The 20474-nt window shown below is 46.6% G+C and overlaps 1 protein-coding gene across 1 annotated transcript in view; it reads right to left on the reverse strand.

Annotated features, from left to right (window-relative positions):
* Nucleotides 1–20474, reverse strand: part of LOC132460068 (citron Rho-interacting kinase) — a 66726-nt gene that overhangs the window by 35823 nt on the left and 10429 nt on the right. Inside the window, 12 exon segments of the mRNA XM_060055081.1 lie at nucleotides 1842–2039; nucleotides 4493–4546; nucleotides 5665–5862; nucleotides 10484–10658; nucleotides 10852–10961; nucleotides 12119–12235; nucleotides 12744–12839; nucleotides 13158–13283; nucleotides 14100–14240; nucleotides 14756–14809; nucleotides 15994–16047; nucleotides 16124–16294. Of these exon segments, the coding sequence (XP_059911064.1) occupies nucleotides 1842–2039; nucleotides 4493–4546; nucleotides 5665–5862; nucleotides 10484–10658; nucleotides 10852–10961; nucleotides 12119–12235; nucleotides 12744–12839; nucleotides 13158–13283; nucleotides 14100–14240; nucleotides 14756–14809; nucleotides 15994–16047; nucleotides 16124–16294 (1494 nt within the window).

Below are 20474 nucleotides of genomic sequence, written 5' to 3' on the forward strand. Positions count from 1 at the left end.
TCCTCGAGGGAGCCTTCTGTACCTTAACATCGGTAAGGTTTTGGGCCTGACCTAAACGATAACAGCAGGCAAATATAGAGCGTGTTTCTGGCACTGCGTTTGAAATCCAGCAGCGCGGTTCTATAGTCCACAGTGCTGACTCGACCCGTGGGAGGGATGGGGATGACACATCACACCAACGCAGCCTGTCAGATCCCACACCCCTGCCTTCCCCCCCCCCGGCCTCACCGTCTAAGACTACCATCGCTGGGTTACACAACCGGCAGGACGGAGAAGCACGGCGAGTGTGTGAGAAGGGGAGTGAGGCAGAGATAGAGGGAGATAGAGGGAGATAGAGGGAGATAGAGGGAGATAGAGGGAGATAGAGGGAGATAGAGGGAGACGACACTGCTCAACACCCACGTCCCACACCTTCATCCCACCAGGGCAGAAGGCACATCACACAGCCCCTCACCCTCTACCCCTCTGCTCTTCCTCTGCCTCTGAGCAGAGCTCGGTGCAGATTAACCAGTGGAATATTCCAACAGCCTCCTGCCGCCTAATGTATGCTCAACACTGTCAGTGCTGAAGCTCTGTCTTCTGTGTGTGTATGCGTGTGTGTGTGTGTGTGTGTGTGTGTGTGTGTGTGTGTGTGTGTGTGTGTGTGTGTGTGTGTGTGTGTGTGTGTGTGTGTGTGTGTGTATGTGTGTTTGTGTGTGTGCGTGCGTGTGTCAGTGTGTGTGTCTGTGTGTGTGTGTGTGTGAGCAGTTTATGTTTAGATCAAAATAAATATAATATTTGTTTTATTGTTTTGTTGTAATAGCTGGATATGATATGCTGATAAATCTATTGGTTATGTCCTACCGGAATTATACACAATGCAGTTCATTTATTTTAAGTTTTATATTTTTACGCGTATTATATAATTACATGACCAAGAGGTAGTTTGGCAGCTGTGAAACGCCAATGTCAAAGCCATTATCAACGCCATGTTAATATTCTTAACTCTTAAAGAACAGACACTGGTGCCTTGTTTTGCTATTAAAACTAAAGATGTCTTTTAGTCTTGTGGCGTACTGAGGGCTATTCTGATGGAACATTATTATGTCACTCTTACTTACCTAAAAAACAAAGGTAATGCTTTTGTGGCACAAATAAATATAAAAATCATTCTATTAATTATACAAATTTGTGTTATTTGTTTTGAAAAGTTCTGAGGAGGGGGTGGATAGAACGACCAACTGCCTCCTGGAACAGTTGGCTCCCCCATCCACGGGGTTGACCTGTACGCCTCGTTGAGCCCAATGCCTGGTCTCCACCTACTCCTAAAGTCTTCAAGACTTAATGTATTAATGACTTCCCTCAATTACTTTAAGTGGCAATCTCGAAGATCTCTGTTTCAATCTCTTTGGCGGCACCAATGGCAAAACAAACTGTTCGCCACTACACACAAGTCCCGCTAAGTTCCATGAGCTCTGCCCTACCCTCACTGGGGGAAGTACCAGTGCTTAGTGTTGGAGAACGTGCCACTCACTGCCCCATTTAGGATTTGTATGCATGGCGAGAAAGTTGCCAACGATAACTCCTTTAATTCTGCAAATACAAGGGCTTTCATTGGCCTATATAGCCTCAATCTCCATCGTGTTGCCTTATTCCGTGTTATATAAAGGCTATACTGACAATGAAAACCTCTGAAAGTTTTCCAGATTGCCACTTTAACAACTTAAATGACGTTAATAGTATGTAATAGATGTTTAGTGTGTAACCGTTTTTGTTTTACTGGAATTTCCCATCTAAAGAAAATCAAAAAATGAGAATGATGAGACAGATCCCCATGGAAACGGAGTTTGCTGCTGGCCCACCAGTTTCTGGTTGTTGAGGTGCATCTCGCGGTCGGCCACCTCGCGCCGCAGCCGGTCCACGTCCTCGCCCAGCTGCAGGCGCTCCTCGTTCTCCTCCGTGGCCTCGTCCAGCTGCTTGGACAGGTAGAAGTTCTGCCGGTTCAGCTCGGCGTTCTCCTGGGTCAGCGTGGTCAGCTGGTCCTCCAGGTCTGTGATCACCTGGACAGGTGGGGGGGGGGGGGGGGGGGGGAGAGACAGGGTGGTGGAGAGGGAGGGAGAGAGAGAGGGAGAGGGAGGTGAGCTTGGTAAGCCTCCAGCCTCTGGGTCTGTGATCTCCTGGACAGGTGGGGAGAGGGGTCGGGAGGTAGGGTGGCAGGGAGGTTTACCGGCAGTTATGTACAGCTGTACCCTAGAATATCGTTGAGCACCAGGTGATTCACCTACCACTGATTGTTTTAACCGTGTCATCATCTGGTATCTCAATTCAGCCAATGAGAGGAGTGATCTCTTTGAGGCTGGTATGAAGGGTAAACCCCAGTGCCTGAGGTTAATGTTTAATGCTTTACGATGATTCTTTTATTATTAATATTGCACCTTATTTTCCGTATCTCATCCTACATTCTCACTTTATATCATTCATCATGCACGCTATCCTGATCAGGCCCCATTTGATGAATTTCTGAACCATGGTATTTGGGCCTTACTTTTTGCTGCTTTTTGCTTCCAGGACCCATGGGGTCCGACAGGATAGTAAACTCTTGGGGAAACGTGGAAAAAACTATTTTCATGAACCATAAATCAAAATGTCAGCTCCTTAGAGGGACCTGACCAAATTAATTTTTAGTTACTTTGAAAATAAATAATCGGCAAATGCTCAAATTTGATTATGAATATTAGCCGGCATTATGCAATCAATCACAAGTCTCAAGAGGAGAGAGAGAGAGAGAGAGAGAGAGAGAGAGAGAGAGAGAGAGAGAGAGAGAGAGAGAGAGAGAGAGAGAGAGAGAGAGAGAGAGAGAGAGAGAGAGAGAGAGAGAGAGAGAGAGAGAGAGAGAGAGAGAGAGAGAGAGAGAGAGAGAAAGAGAGAGAGAGAGGGAGAGAGGGAGGCAGAGAGGGAGCGAGAGAGCGAGAAGGAGAGAGGGAGCGGGGAGAGAGATAGAGAGGCAGAGGGGGAGAGAGAGTGGAAGAAAGAGGGAGGGAGCGGGGGGAGAGAGAGAGAGGGAGGGAGGGAGAGAGAGAGAGAGAGAGAGAGAGAGATAGGGGGAGAGTCAGACAGATTGGGAGAGACGATAAATGATAGTGCAAGGCTGATTAAAGTGGCTGTCAAGGGTGCTCCTGAACCCTGATTCACCGGCCTTCATGGCCATCACTGGAGCAGTTTGAGGGTGTTGATGAGATGGATCTCCTCTTAACACGCTTTGATGGCTCTGAGAGGCCTGGCGAGGAGAAGCAAACGTTCAGAGCGGGCGGCGAGGGGATGTCACACCAGGAATCTTGAGGAATGGAGGAGCTGTCATCGTGTCGTCCCATCGTCTCACGCTGTATGGCCCACCGTCGTGCATCTCCACATCCACCCGAGACTTCACTCGAGGGTGGGCGAGAAGCCGACAGCACAAGCCGATGTCTCTAGTCATCGTTGAACTATTGTTCACTTCCATCAAAATGGAAGCGAGCCCTTTGTTAAATACACTCAGGTAGAAAAGCCTTACTGTGGACTCAGAACTGAATATACCTTATGAATTGTTTCATTTCTGTGTGTATTGTTAAAGCTACTGCACTGACACACTGTTCACCTTCCGTAGTCCCAGAACGACTCCATAGAAGAATGCATGCAGATGAATCACTCCGACCTTGATAGAAGACAAGACTCCAACGGCTTTCAAAAACTTGGGTTTACTCTTTTGCCCTTATACTTTTCCAGTGTCTGATCAGTAGCCAGAACCTGCTTTGGAGGAAGTTATCTAAACAGACTGTGAGTGGGTGGATCTCGTATGTAGGGCAGAAGGAGAGAGTCAGAGAGAGAGAGAGAGAGGGTATTATGTATTAACCACAGTGGACTCATGGCTATGCCAAACTGTATGCTGTAAGAGGCGCTTGAAAACCTTATTTCCCCAGAGCTCTCCCGTTATTATTACAGTTGTAGCTTGAGGTCTCTGTTTTGGATAACACTTTACAAGGGGTACATTAATAAACCCTTGATTAACATTAGTGAAGGCAGTTATAAGCATTATTATTTGGCATTAACCTTATTAAATAGTGTATCAATTAATGCTTATGAACATGAACACAATTAGTAAATGTTTACTTCATTAGTTAACTGTTAATTAAATGTTTGTTAATGCTTATTACGACATTCAATTATGCTAATTAACGGCTAATTAATGTGCACGCATTGTAACACTGTGTTACACTCTTGATCAAATAATCCTTCTCAATTAAGAGTATGTACCTTCAAGGTAATTAAAAATGTGATTGGCGTACAAAAAAATAATAATAACAAAGGACTTGAGATCCATCATATATATGTATAAATATATAATCATCCGTATATATCTGATGGACTGCATTTCCATTGTAATTTTTTCTTTTCTTTTATTGTGTTATTATTTTATCCGACAGAATAGTGATGCAGTGATAAAATATGTGTGAAAGTAGAGAATGTAGGGTCGTACCGCGCAGCTGTCTCTCAAGGCATCAAACTTGCGCTGGATCTCGTCCCGGTGAGCCTGGGGAGATAACAGAGAGGAAGGTCGACGTCGTCGGACACACGTGTACAAAACACCTCAGCGTGAGCTGTCACAACACCACACATTCACTGCTGCCGCTGACACGCAGTTTCAATCCATTACTTTTAATGAATAGTATAATAGCTTGGTTTCATTGAAATGTCCAATATGTATACACATGTATATATATATGGAGACATCAAATATGTTTCTAATATCCATTGACATGATGTTTGATCAGGAGAACCGTGGTACCAGCCTTTTGTACCAGGCCCATTGTCTGAAACAGACATCTGAAGACCTCATCGCGCTTCTATTTGATTGTCCTTGCTCATGCAATACAACACTGTTGTAAACAGTGTTGTCTTTAAATTGTAATGCATCTGCAAAGTGCACTAAGTTAGTGTCCAGTAGATGGCGATGTATCGAACAACCAATGCACAAGATCTCGGTCACTCTCTTAGGCCTTTAACACATGACCTCCGGATCATTTCCGGAGGACCGGTGAGAAGATGATCCGAGTCTCCCTTTCACACATGCAACCCACAGTCGGAGATGAGCCACATAAGACGTGTTCACACATGCTGGAGATCCTCCGGATACTTTAGGTGAGGGGTGGCGCCCGGGTAGAGCGTGTAGGAGGAGGACGTGACGCAGAAAGTTTGCAGCGGGAGTCGCAGTGATTTGTTTAAGACACAACAAAGATCGCGGGTGAGGCTTCCAACTCAGGCTCACCGACTCTTTCTGCGGTGATATCAATGCTGCATTTATTGAGACGTATCCACATTATCAAGTGGAAAGTAGAACGCGAGGAGAGAAACTCGAAGCAGCTCCACTCCGTAGTCCCGGTTTCACGCAGTCGCACGATAAAAACGTCCTCCACAGGTCGGCGACACGTCCACTCGCTGAATGAATCCTCCGGCTCTCCGATTCTCCAGACTTTCCAATAGTGGCTTACCCGGGTTAACTCCGGAGGGGTTGATTCAGACATTTGCTTTCACACACACCCAGCTGCACTGTCAGGACTGCACTGTCAGCCGGACATCCTCTTGGGAGGGGTATGACCCAGAGGATGTCCGGCTGACAGTGCACGTGTGAGAGGGCAGCCCGTCTCTCACCCGCAGCACAGTGATCTCCTCCTCGGCCTCGGCAGTGGTCTCCTCCAGCTCCGTCTTGGCCTGGTTCAGCTGGCTCTCCAGCGAGCGACGGGCCGTCTGCACCCCGCTGAGCTGGGACTCACGCTCCTGCAGCGACAGGGTCAGCTCAGACACCTGCTGCTTGATCTCCAGCTTCTGCTCCTCATGCTCCAGGCCCATCTGGTGGTGGTGGAGAGAGAGAGAGAGAGAGAGAGAGAGAGAGAGAGAGAGAGAGAGAGAGAGAGAGAGAGAGAGAGAGAGAGAGAGAGTGAATTTTAAATCAATAATCAATAATTCTGAATTTGATTTAGAAAATTATTTCGGATTTTTGAAAACCACTCGCCCCAGGGACTAAATTAGGTGAAAAACATTGATATTATCCAAAAGCACATGTAATATGCATGCTCTTCTTTTTAGCAAGCCTCAACCAGTCCTTTCGGGACCCAACTGGATCCATTCGATCCTCTAGTCTACAACTTTTCTTATCTTTGCTCGTCCATTTAGCTGGTCCTGAAATGTACTTCATCATTGTGTGGACAAGCATGTGGATCTAGGTGTGCTACGCGACCAGTGGCGGTTTTAGGTACGGGCGAACCAGGCAGCCGCCCGGGGCGGCATATTTGTGGGGGGCGCCACGAGCAGTACAAAAAAACGCGCTGCGTAGCGGTTATCAATGAAGTACTCAAGTACTGCATAACATTGTGTGGGGAATAGGTATTCCCCTCTGGCTGCAGGCGCACACCTGCTTGTTGAGAAGGTGCCGTGCACAGACGGATTGACACCCCCACTGAAGTCCGTAGGTTCACGCTTGGAGGAAGTCTAGTCCGGGGCGTAACTGGACGTAGAACTGCCACTGTACGTGACCCTCTGTAGCCATGCACAATCTTCCACCAGAGGTTGCCTGTCTGTTCTTCAACAAGTGCCTTGTACCTGGACAGCCAGCAGCCTTTCAACCAATAGTCCGGAGCAAATCAACGTTTCCATCACGCCTTCATCCTCCACCGTTCAGAGTGAGTACGGTTTTCAGCCAACGTTCTTTGTGGTTCCGACACAGCTGCCGAAGCGGACACTTTTCAGCAGCAGTCCTGCTGTTTTCACTCCAACATTCTCAGTGTCCACAGTCAAACACCAGCTTCTGAGCTGCTTTGAGTCTAAATGCCGTTACTCTGGAGGGAATGTCTATAAGGCCCATTCAACCCTCCTCGACAGTTAACTACGAGGCACACTGTTTAAACACTCACCTGCCCTGGAGAGATCTGTATAAAACACCACTGCATTAATCCTTATCTCCACATTTAAATAGATTCCTCGAAAATACAGCTTTTTCTACATTGAAAAAAGAGAGAGCTTGGAGCATCATTGTCCCTGATGTTGGTGAATCGGGCCCTGACCAGTCCTGGAGAAGCTGAGGGCTTCCAGTGTCTGGTTTGGTTTTCAGGCATCGTTCAGGCTTGTGCCCTGCATCTGTAATTTCAGCTGCAGTGGAAGAGGGATATAGCTGTCAAAATTCCCTGATCTGTGCTTTACCAACATCCCACTAATAATTCTCGGAAACAACATCTATCCAAAACCACTAAATGCTCTGGCAAAAAGCTATTTTTTGGTGTCGTATATTATTAAAGTGCCAATGAGACAGTTCGAAAAACAGATAAGTGGAGGAATGTGAAACCCACCATGCTATTACTGCTCCTAGCTAGCTTAGATTGATCACCCTGTGCAATTTAAAACCAGTCTAAAACCGCTGACCCTACTGTCAAACACCTTAACCTACGGGTACTGCCTGACTATTATAAGGTCTGGTTGAGTTAGTAGCCTCCTTAATCAAGCAGATAATTGTAGTTGGGTGTCCTCAATCATCCTATATATGATCCAATCCACTGCTCTATTTCAGGTAAGCTATTCTGTCTAGGCTTATGGGCTTGTCCTGTGCATGCACTGAGATTTTCACAATGTACCAATCAACGTGGGCCTTGCCCTCATTTCAATCGACTCTGTGTTTATAGTGCCGCAAAGAGCATCCTCCCTATCCATCAGCAATGAATTCTTACCAGTCTACTAATAAGAATTCTACCAACAACTAAATGTCCAATGGCGGCATCCCAGATCCATCAATGACCAATAACCCCTCTTAGGGTTTTTCTGCCACGACGGAGGTGGATAAGGCAACGGTCCCGCTCCATGCTTCCATGTTGAGACCGGTAAATGCTGGTGCCTCACTCTTGGTTTTGTTATCCACCCGGCCTGCCTTGCCTTAAGAGAACCGTTTTTCCAGGTATTAGTTCTTCATCCCCTGGCCAACACCGCAGAGTCACCAGTGGCTTCTGACAAACAGGACGCCAGCGGGGATGGCGGTGATCTCGTCATAGAGGATCATTTGCTTCGCCCATCCCCCTCTTCAGCCTAGTGGCTGCGGGGCGGAGATTAAACATCATATTATAGCCCGGGTTTTCCCAGCCTCTCTGCAGCGTTCCCATGAGTTTGGCATCCTGGGATCACCTTTACAACCCGATGTACCAGTTCCCTAGACCCCGACTTTTGCTCCTTGTCCCTTACAGGCGGTAGGCTTTAAGGAGAAGGCGGATTAACCTGCGATGCTCGTAGCAGGGTCCACGCTGCTGTGTTTTCTCCACTTGCAGACCCTTCATCCCCTCCCTTTCAAGGGAGGAGCCCCTTGGATGTCAACTGGTGTGACAGCGGTAGGAACCCAGGGAATGCGGCCTGTTCCAAGACAGGACTGCTCAGCTATCTGATTCGCCTCTCTCAGGGCACGTGGTTCAGAGCTATGCGTTCGACCAATGGGGCTGGACAAAAGACTGAGGTTGGGACATTCCCCTCAGTTCCAGCATCGTCCCCCACCCTTCATGAAGCTGATGTAGAGAAAGCTGAAGTACTCCTGCTGGAGCTCTAGCAACGGAGGTGGCTCATCTGCTGGACAAGGGGGTGTTCCCGAAAGTCAGAGAAGATGAGATCCATTCTGGATCTAAGCATTCTCCAAAAAATCTGTTGGAGTGGCTGAAATGGAGAATGCTCACTGTCAGAGCACTGCTCCAGTGTGTTAGAGCGGGACTTTGGTTCACATCCTTGGATCTCAAGCATACTCCACGTACCTGATCTCAAAGTTCCCAGGACGTTTACCTGCTTTGCCTTCAAGAGTGTGGCTTACGAATGCCATTGCCTGCCTGCACAGATACCCTGTGGTCCCTTCTCAAAGTGTGTGAAGGCAGGGCTGATCAGAAGAAGAAGAAGAACAGGAGGCAACGTGGCGGTGATAAGTCACCTGTCCCTCTTGAGCTCCCCCATAAATTGGGACAGAAGCTCAGGGCTTCCTCTCTGTCAGCTGGTCTACTTGGGACATTGCCTCCACTCTACTACGAGGGATGTGTGTGAGTGTTATTGCGACGCTGCCAAATGGCGTGCTCTCTCCAAACAGCGTTTATATCTCTGGCTACGTGACTATGTTTGTTCAGCCCCCACTCAGGAGGGCTTAGCGCAACAACTGGGTGTTAGAGCTCATTCTGTAGGGGGGTGTGACCGCTTCTACGGCTTTACTCAAAAGCCCGTCCGTGGAAGACATTAGTTTGGCGGCCTCATGGTCGTACTCCTACCCCCTTTGTCATCTTTTATGTGCTGGATTTGACCAGGGTTTCTATCAGCCACTTTGTGTTGGAGCCGGGCTCAGCTCAAGAGATATCACCTCCCAGCTCCTCGCACAGCCTAGGAATAAGGCCTGTCACTGAGCTATTAGGATTCATAACTGGGTTCTACGCTGCCGCCTATCCCTTGAGTCTCCCAGTGTTGTCCCAGTGTTGTCCCAGCGCTGCGCTGGGATTAGGAGCGACCAGGTATTCATTGGCTGAGGTTACTGAGGTTCTTTACCGGCGTACCATGCATATCCTGTCCATAGCTATTTGTTATGCGTGTTGTTTCAATCGTTCCGATCTCTTGTATGCTTTCTTTTCGGGGCCCGGTACATTGTTTAATTTTCCAAATGTGTGCACAGCATAGTCCAATAAATCGAAGCCAAGACAGCTACAATCATAGAAGTAGAGTTATTATGGCATATAACATTTACGGTTTGCAAAAATTTGCACTTGGGAGGGATATATTGACACCATTCCTCTTGGATTAGAAGCAGTTTCTTGCAGCTGATCTGTTCCCCGATATCCAGCAACACCTGCTCTCCTGTCTCAGCGGGACGAGCAGCGATCCGAGTCCCATGAAGGTCTCAGAGGATGCCTTGTTCAACGAATGTCTCTTCTGTTCCAACAAACCCATCACCAAGCAATCGTTTTTTAAGAAGACGTAGCCGACCATGCAGGGAAATAGAAGAATTGCATACCTCAAGGAGGAAATAAAAGTCTGAAAATAATATATATTCTTTTACAAATAATTTGTCAAACACCCACCACTTCCCAAACACTCGCTTAAGAACCAGAGAGAGAGAGAGAGAGAGAGAGAGAGAGAGAGAGAGAGAGAGAGAGAGAGGGAGAGGGAGAGAGAGGGCGGTCTAGACCAGGTAGATACTTTATACAGAATAATGTGTCTAATTGTATATCATTTTCTAACTCAGTTCAAACAAAAACAGCAGGAGATAACTCTCATTATACAAACAAGAGCCAAAGAGTGAGCAGAACATTCACCTCCATACACTAGTTCCTATCTCTAATATTAAAGTGGTATATCAGACATTTATCTCCACAGGACATATCCTGATATGTTCAGCCTCCTCCATACGTAGATCTCCCCAGGTGATTGTAGGCCATCTGAAGGATCCCCATCCACCCCACCTCCCGGGTCTCACCTCCCTCAGCCGGGTCTCCAGCTCCTGGCCCCGGCTCTTGCTGCTGTGCTCCTGCTGGCTGAGCTTCTCCAGGTGCTCCTCCAGCTTGGCGTTCTGGGCCTCCAGCTTTCCCGCCTGGGACTCCAGGTAGAACTTCTGCTGCCGCAGCTCCGAGATCATCTCCTCCTGGGCTTTCCTGGGGTGGAGAAAAACACACCCAGGACGCCAGGCACAACAAGCACAACGCACAACACAAACACACACTTTAATATCAGGGGCAATACAACCATTGGATATTTGATCATGTTTGACAGACAGACAGATAGACAGAAGTAAAGGTAGAATGAGAAAGATAAATAGACGGGTAGATAGGATACGATGGACAGTACATGTTCTTCTGGGTGTAGATGCTGCTGTTGGCGGCTAGCTTGTTGGCTTCAGAGAGTTCAGAGATCCTCTGCTCCAGACTGTTGGTCTTTGATTCCATGGCGTTGATGGTCTGGACAGAGGGACGAGATGTCTCAAGTTAGAAATCCAGTGAGGCTCCATACGTCTTCCGGATTAGAATTTTTATTATTATTAACAGAGTATTCACAGAGTATCTATGGATACCTATCATTATTCTAGTTATGTTTTCACAGAGTGTCTGTGGGTACCTTTATTATAGGGTTTAGGTATTATTATTATTCCGGATTGGAAACACCTATAGCTCAGCCACTGAACGCACAAAAATTAAAATTTCAACATTTCAATTGCCGGTAAGCTGGTCTCCAAAGCAGGTTTGGTGTCAATTCTCCCATAGGGGGCGCTATAATTGTCGGTCAAAGTTAAATGTTCAGCCCTGCCACCCCGATGGATTTAAAGGTCCCATGGCATGCTACTTTATGGATGCTTATATATAGGTGTAGGTGGGTCAAGGTGGAGGGTGGGGGTGTGGCCCTGAGCAGCTTGGGGCCACGGTACCATGCACTCGTGTTTCTTTGGATGTATCACAATGGCGAGGCGCACACAGCTTTTGGCCGTGTTTTGTAAACATTCTCGAACACTCCGGGTGCTCCGGCGGGAGTCCTGGAGCTCCATATCTAAATAATGTCATATTATACATAGATATCTATATCATACAATATATATTATCACGGCCAAAAGCAGATTTTTGCTGTTTCTTCCACTTCCACATCAATCTCAAATAGAATGAACCACGACATGGAGGAGAAAGGGATTGTTGCCCGCGATGTGTGTGTGTGTGTGTGTGTGTGTGTGTGTGTGTGTGTGTGTGTGTGTGTGTGTGTGTGTGTGTGTGTGTGTGTGTGTGTGTGTGTGTGTGTGTGTGTGTGTGTGTGCTTGAGTGTGCGTGTATGAGTAAGTGTAAGTGTGTTTGTGTATGTGCACATGCATGTGTGTGTTGGTTTTTTTTTCAAAGACCCTCCCCTGTTGGAGGCATAGTGGTGGTGAATCTCTTGAACAGGGCGGTCGCTTGGGTCGGCGGTGCGTGGGCTCTGAATCCCTCTCGCTGCTGCTTGTTATTGCTCTCATTCTTGTTATTATTCCTGGTACCTCCGTAACAAATCATTTCCAAATCTTGTAAATGGGGGTCAGTGGAGTTGAACATGTGCAGAACACGGCGGAGCGGCCCGCTCTGGGCTGGCCGATACCCACCGCCCGCTGGTCGCTGATCACCCCACACTTCTCCCGCAACTCCTCCTCGGATTTGCTCTGACCGGCCCTCAGCATCTCCTTGTCCGCCATGTCCACCTTCATCTGGTCCTCCAGCACCTGTTGGGGCCGTAAGCACACCGCCGTCTCAGGGCTCAGGCCTGCCGCACATCCAGTTCCCCCCGAGAATGCCGGTTTGAAGAGAACAAAGCTCCTATTTTGCGGTGCTAATTAGCGAGAACAGACACCCACCAGGCACCAGCAACACACAAACAAGATGTCACTTTGCAGCGCCTTTTCTCTTTTTGCTCAAAGGCACAGTTTCAAAGGCTTTTTGTATGTGCGCACATTTATGTTACCATCTGTTTCTGTTTCTTTATGTATGTGTGTATGTATGAATGATTAATGTTTGTATGTATGTATGTGTATGTACGTGTATGTATTTATGTATATATGCATGCATGAACTGTATGTATGTATGTATGTATGTATGTATGTATGCATGTATGTATGTATGTATGTATGTATGTATGTATGTATGTATGTATGTAGTTATGATAAACTGTATTTATGCAAGTATGCATGTGTGCATGTTTATGGTCAAATGGAGTGCATCTAATCACTGGACCTTGGTCTTGTCCTCGAACAGCTTTTCCTTTTGCTCAAGATGAGTCCCTATACGCTGGGCTGAGGACTGGCTCTCTCGCAGGCTTTCCTCCAACTCCTGTACCAAACAACACACATCTCTCACACATCTCATCTAACAACAGCAAAACTTCCATATTCACCACAAAAATCGTTGTGTACGAAGACAGTAGCTCAATAAGTATCTTCCTTTATCAGCATGGAAAAATCAATGCCCTTAATCATCTCCCGTAAGAGACTAATTAGTGAAAAGTACTGTCCCGGAAAAATCAAATGTCCCTGGTGCAGCATGCTTCTTATCGCTTCGATTGCTATATCCATTGCTATGGATCGATGCGTTTACCAAATGATGAAATGTCCTGTAATGTTCTGTGATGAGAAGTAAACGCCTGTTTACCTGAATCCTCTCCGACATCTGCTGCATCTGCTGGGCTTTGCTCTGGATGTCTTCCTTCAGCTTGCACTCCTTGCGTTCAACAATCTCCAGCCTTTTCACCTGGTTCTCCAAGGTCTTCCTTCCATCCTGGTGATCAACACACACACACACACACACACACACACACACACACACACACACACACACACACACACACACACACACACACACACACACACACACACACACACACACACACATACACACACACACACACACACACACACACACACACACACACACACACAGTCAAACATAATGAAATTCTCGATCACTATAGTGGACTCATCTATTGAGTCCAATGCCGCAGCCTTACCTGTAGGCATTCTTACTCCTAGCAGCTCCTAAATGCCACATATCGGAAATTATTGTAAGCCGCTTTGGATAGAAGCATTGGTTAAATTTATAAATCTTAAATAGTAATAGAAAGTATTATTTGCTCGTTGGCCTCTTTATGATTGCCTGATACCCTCCTGATTATTACATTTTGTATCTCTCTGCAGTCTTGAGCATGTTGAACACCCAAACATGTAACAACTATAGGACAACCCTATTTTTTTTTTAGAAGATAGACCGAATAACAAGTTCTTCCTCAGAGGTGACTACGTTTTTGCTTTACCTCCGACCATATTCGGCATGGATGTAGGAAACACATAACTTAGTTCTAAAACTTCATTGGCAGGATTTTTTTAACAACATAGATTGTGCCCATATGTGGAAGAAAAGGACTAACCAATTTTCACAATCTCTCAAAAACCGGAAGACCTCACAATGATAACCTCCTGATTGCTTAACAGTGAATCCACCAAAAGTGACTCTTAACAATGGATATTCCCCCACACCCTGGAGAAGTCATTAACTCAGCCTCGCAGGTCTCTGGGGGGTTGGGGTGATAACCGTTACCTCCGTCTCCCGAAGTCGTCTCCGGAGGCTGTCGCTGGCGTCCTCCTTGTTCTGGAACCTCTCCAGCTCTCGCTCCATGCGCTCCTTGGAGCTTCGGATGCTCTGAAGATGGTCAGTGGACTCTGCACTGGCCTTCACTGCCTTGAGAAGACAAAAGTCATCATAATAATAATAAGAAGAAGAAGAACAAGAACAAGAAGAAGAAGGGAGTAGGAAAACAATAAGTATAAAAAACCTTTTATAAACATCAGGATCAACTGATTTGGGGAGGCTTTTAACATGTTGCACACTGCCTTGTTCAATGATTGAATAAATAAATAAACAAACGGATGCAAGTAGTTAAATCCTTATATGTTTGTATACTATACACACACCACAGCAATGAATCTACATCACAGTATCAAAATCGGGGGCTTGAGCTGAGCCGAAAGAGATGGAGGGATGGTTTGAATGATAACAGTCTATGGTAGTGCAACAGGAGCTTTAGGACAAGTGTTTTCACTGAATCAGGTCCCAGGAGAGAGAGCGAGGGGTGAGAGATACAGACTGTTGGAGAGAAGAGAGACTTCTGCAGAGAGACACCTTTACATCTCTTGTCTTCAGCAGCACACTTCATTCTAAATTATTTACAATGTTGCTCAGATGAAACAATGTACCTTTGCCAACTTATCCTGGAGATCTTGAATCTTAGTCTGCTGTTCGGTGTTAGTCTGAAAAGAAGAATCAGAATCAGTGGTTCAGAAGGTTGGAAACAGATTCCAACATGTTTGGTTTGTGAACGAAATCCTAATTTAAAGTGATCTCCTTAGTGATATCCAAAGCTTCATCCAACAGGTTGTCATCTTTTTTGATTTAGCCGGCTCTTGAATTACTCGTTGGCATGGGCATTTTTGGGATCTGGGGAGACAGTTTAAATATTTGGGTGGGCAAATGTAATTGAGGAAAGACCGCCAGTAGCTAGCGTGGCCGATTTAAAGCCTTTTACTGTTGATTACTCACGTCAAAAGCCGCTCCCCTCATTTCCAAACTCTTATACAAATAATAATCCAAATGTTTTTATCGATTCCTCATAATGATTTATTGTTCGTTTTGCAGAACATCTGCAAATCTTCTAATGCTTTCTTTCTCATTACGCTGTTCACAAAATGGGCACACGTGTGTTTTTCCGAGTGATCCCGACAGGCAGCCCATCTCTCTCTGTCCCTCAATTAAATAACATTTCAGGGGCTTTATTGGCATGAAAAAGGCATGACTTAATTTGCCTAATGCCAAAGCAAAACAAAACGAAAATAACACAATAATATAAGGTCAATATAAGCTCTCTCTCTCTCTCTCTCTCTCTCTCTCTCTCTCTCTCTCTCTCTCTCTCTCTCTCTCTCTCTCTCTCTCTCTCTCTCTCTCTCACTCTCTTTCTTCCACTCTCTCTCCCCCTCTGCCTCTCTATCTCTCTCCTTCTCGCTCTCTCGCTCCCTCTCTGCCTCTCTCCCTCTCTCCCTCTCTCTCCCTCTCTCTCACACCCATCTCTCCATCTCCCTCACCCACCCTCTCTCTCTCTCTCTCTCTCTCTCTCTCTCTCTCTCTCTCTCTCTCTCTCTCTCTCTCTCTCTCTCTCTCTCTCTCTCTCTCTCTCTCTCTCTCTCTCTCTCTCTCTCTCTCATCTGATACCGTAATGCTTGGAGTAGGCATTGGTTTTCCTCCTTATTAAATAATTCGTAACCCCAATCAGCAGGCTGATGAGCCCCACTGTGACGGCTTCTGCCTTCCTGCCCCTCTGATAATACGGCAGCCTCAAAGCCTGGGGGGCCCATCGACCAGTACCAGTACGCCCCCGGCCCCCATCCCCGGGGACACCAAGTGTCATTGAGAATGCAATAACCTTTTTTCCACAGCGTACCTTTTCCAGCCTCCCAATCAGCTCCTCAGTGTCTGATTTGCCTTGTTCCTTGGCCTGTCAACAGAAACAAGAGAGATTCAACATGACTGATTACCGGAGTACCGGTGGTACGGACGGTGATCTGAACTACCTTCTGCATCCTCTGCTGATAGTCTGCCGCCTTCCTCTTCAGCTCATCACTGCTCTGCCTGGACTCCTTCAGCTCCGCCTCGTACAGGTCGCTACGGCGACGGGCAGCCGACAGGTCCTCCTCCAGCTGTCTGATGGCCACGCGCATTTCCTCCAGCTGGGCATGGTACTCCTGCAGCGGGAGAGAGGCGACACGAGCAGGAGAAATGGGTTGAGGATGGCGAAAAAGGAAAAGAGGAGCGGAGATTGGATGAGGAGGAGAGATGACAAGCAGAGCAGCAGAGGAGGAATAACAGAAGAGACACGGGAAAAGGAAAGGGCATAGGAGATGAACGAAACTTGACGATGAGGAGAACAGAGAAGAGGAGCAGTAAGGAGAGTTTATAAAGTTTAGAAGGAAAGTAGTGAGTTGTCAGCAGTGGTCTACTGGGAACACGGTCTGTCTCGGTCCTCTATGCTTCATGACTCCCCCGTACCGAGCCCATATAAATATGATGTATTCTCCTATTCGTCAATAATACACTCCCACCAGTCCCACCTGGATACAAGAAAAGTGAACGTACTTTTAGGAAAATGGAACATAAATACATAGTTCTGTTTGACATATTCATTCACTGTCACACAATATCTGTGATTAACATTCCTTGTTATGATCTTTTTAAGTTTTTATCTGTTCATTTTACCTTCATGAGAGTGGAATTGATTTACTCTGCTAGTTTAGTCTCAAAACCTTGAGGGGAAAAAGGTGAGACAGCTGATCATAAGTATGAGGCTCTAAAACGGTTGACCTATGCTGTTAGCCTGACGATGTAATACTCATAATTCTAGTCAGAATATGAGTCTGAGACCGAACCATTGAGCTGTGATTATAGGGCGGAACCAGGAAGGAAAATGCCTCTTCGCTCAATTGGATAGACCTAAAACCAATCAGAGCAACGTAGTATGTGACGTATGTTGTGCGACTCACAGCTATTCTCAAACTAACTCAACTGAGCGCACGTTCAAAGAAGTAGAAAAAGAAGATGGACAGAGGTCTTCTAAAACAGACTCAATGGCAGAATCTACCCTTCTTAGCTCTCCAGCGGCAGCCATGTTTGTTGAACACGAATTCGAACTGAGCGCTCTTTGGTGACGTGGTTGATTACGTTAATGTGTATCATCTGTCCATCAACGTATAAAGCCCGCCCTTACAATTTGATTGGTCAGATCACTTTTTCGAGGCCTTGAATACCTCCCAACTAGCTCAATTCCAGACTGAATCTCCCAGACCAAAAATGTTGTGGGCGGAGTTCAGGCTGGTATCCAGGCTACTATGCTGGAGCACCGTTCCACACTCCCAGGAGTCCATCACAGCATCGTGGCAGTCAAAGCAGCTGTGACCGCAGTCGGCCGGCAGGAGAGAGGCTAGCCAGTGCTTTTTGATGCCAGTGTTGTGATCCCACGCTGACATTCAGGGGAGTTTGGCACAGAGATCAAAGTAGATGAAAATGTTAGGACAACGGGCATTCATAGAAGGGAGTTATGAAATTAACTTTTTTGATATATTTTCAGTTCTATGCACTGTTTTACAATGCACAGATACACGCAGAAAAGACGGATAGGCTTCAATATACAGCGCAGTGACATAGATCTTCGTTAACATCAATATGTATGGAGCCTAACCTCAGCCCTCCTGCTCTGACTGAAGAGGGGAGAAGGAAGCATGCTAAAATGTATGCCTTCACCATTCCGCCTGTCAAAATGAGAAACATCTTGCGACAAACTTTCTAAAAACTCACCTGAAACTAAAATAATCCCAGGGCAAAATAACTTATTTTATTCTGGGTAGAATCATTTATTTTCTCTCCGGGAACTTTTGATTTGCTATCCTTCGAAAGCGATTCCCAGAGGCCTGGAAACCCGGGAAAAAAAATCGGGTGAATATTTGAGGACAGCGAGGCCCTCATTCAAAATGTATCACTCTGAGCAGAGTAAAGGGAACACTGCTGCCAGCCTCACTGCCGCCCCCTTCATCGTATCATACCCTCACAACGTCAGGAGAATTGATGTGGACGTCAGCTGACACCATTGTTTTCAGTATCGGTTGCGTTTCCCTTGTTCTGTGCAAAGGGATCAGTTCCCAATCTGGGCGTGATCATCACATCACTGTTTGAAAGACGCCACTATGGAATGTGACATGAGCGCGAACATCAACGTGATCATTTGACTATGCGTAGGAGTGAGAAGCTTTTCAGTACCCTAATGTACCCCCCCCCCCCCCCCATCCTCAATTAGCAGGCTCATCATTCCCCATATTATTCAAAGGAGCATACTGGCGGTAGCTGTGATGGCAAGTAGAGCGTAAGAAGACACTCTTCGTGAGGGCAGTGGCCTCCTCACTGCGCTCCCCCTCAGAGCGCTCCCCTTGTCTTCTGAGGACCCAGGAGGTGGGGGCGGGCCGCGCACTGACGCTGTTCGCAATAAAACAGAAGGGCATCTCAGAGTCCCGGGGTCACTAGGACAGCTGGAAAACATCTCTGTCTGTTTTGTGACACCGCAATTTCCCAGAATCCCCAGGGATCCGAGCTAACGCGTGTAGCACTGTTGACCCCACCTCGCCGGCCCATTCGACGCCACGGCCCAGCTCACTGGACGCCTCGACCAATGGACACGCAGCTCAGGGTTTCGTGTTGCCTTCCTTTGAGACAAAGGGCCCGGGTCTCCCAGGCGATGTAAGCTTGACCGTGACATCCTGCCCACTGCATCAACGCTTTCTTCACTTCAAGGTATGGGGCTCTCTCATTGCCATGGCAACCACTTGCACAAGATATATTCAGTGCCTAGTAACCAGTGCCAGAGTAAATGGAGAGAAAATGTGTTTTAATATTACCGTACTGAATAAATCGTCAGAGGGAGGATTTTGCAATGCCTTCTCTGAGACACTGTCAACTGGGCAAAAAAGCAGGAATTTGAGGGGACACAAAACACACAAATTGTCCAAATGAACCGGTATTGGGTAGTGCTGAGAAATGTTGCAGAGGCTTGGTGCATTGTGGGTAAACATCACATTGCACCAAGGGAGAGGCTTTTGAACATTATTGTGTAGGAAAGCTTTTGGATGCAGGCATCCGAGAGAAACACGACTGGTTCTTCTGTCTTATGGTTTATCAGGATGTAATGCCCAGTCAGAACCATCATGGTGCGCCTCACTTCAGGCCCTCCCTCTGTTACATGGCCACAGTTACCAAATGAACAGGGGGGAACCCCACTGGAGAACCACCGTCCTGCCAAGCACTTTGATCATAGGGTACGATTAGCCGGCTTAATCAATGGCAGATCAGATCATGTCCCAGATGAAAAATGGGTTTATGTGATGGATCAGCCGATTAACTGCTAATTGAGTTCAACTACAATATTGCTTGAGAGTGTGAAAGGCTAACTATGTTTCCAACTGATCGTTCTATCATGCCATGCTGCTCTTCGTCTCGCTCACGGTCAGGTCTGCAGCTCAACATCTTGCATCACAATAAAATGTTTAGCAAATGTACATTAATTTCAGTCAGTGCATCTCCCTTTCTCTGTCCAAATATATTTACTTTCTTTCTGTCTTTCTTTGTTTTGCCTCAATTTCTTACACTCATTTTCTCTGAGGGGTGAAGATCATGGCAATCCTTCAAAACAAGGACTAATGATTGCAGGTGTGATGCACACACACACACACACACACACACACACACACACACACACACACACACACACACACACACACACACACACACACACACACACACACACACGCACACACACACACACCGTGTGTGTGATTTTGCGTCACACTTTCATACATTATTCACACATGCACACACACAAAACAACAAAACACACATTATGAAGTGGAACAGAAACACCCACCTCTCGGCTCGGTTCCGTCGTTAGATACATAATAATCGATAGCAGGATAAGTATTGCGTTGGAAAGTTCCCAGACTAATCCTAAATATTTATATTCCAGGCGCAGCACTAGTGTCTGCCTCTTTGAAACTCTGCCGTCTCGTACACGTCAGCCCAGGGGTTGCAGTCAAAGCTTGTTGTTGAAGCCAAATTAGAAGCTGAGGTCAAATCCGGAAGATATTGAATAGGATTTGCCTTGCGGATTACAATTTAGAACGACGATACAGATGGAGAGCGGTCGGGTTGTCATTTCTACTTCTGTCATCTAATTTATGGACGATATGACTACAGCCAGCCCAGAGACGCTATCAGGGCCCATAACTATTTTGGGTAACTATGACTTTGTCTTGTGATACACCCTGGGAAATGCAGTAACACCCCAACTTCTTTCTTTGACCATTTAGATATTTTCCCCCTGGTTTT

Source organism: Gadus macrocephalus, chromosome 6 (assembly GCF_031168955.1).
Source record: "Gadus macrocephalus chromosome 6, ASM3116895v1".
Lineage (NCBI taxonomy): Eukaryota > Metazoa > Chordata > Actinopteri > Gadiformes > Gadidae > Gadus > Gadus macrocephalus.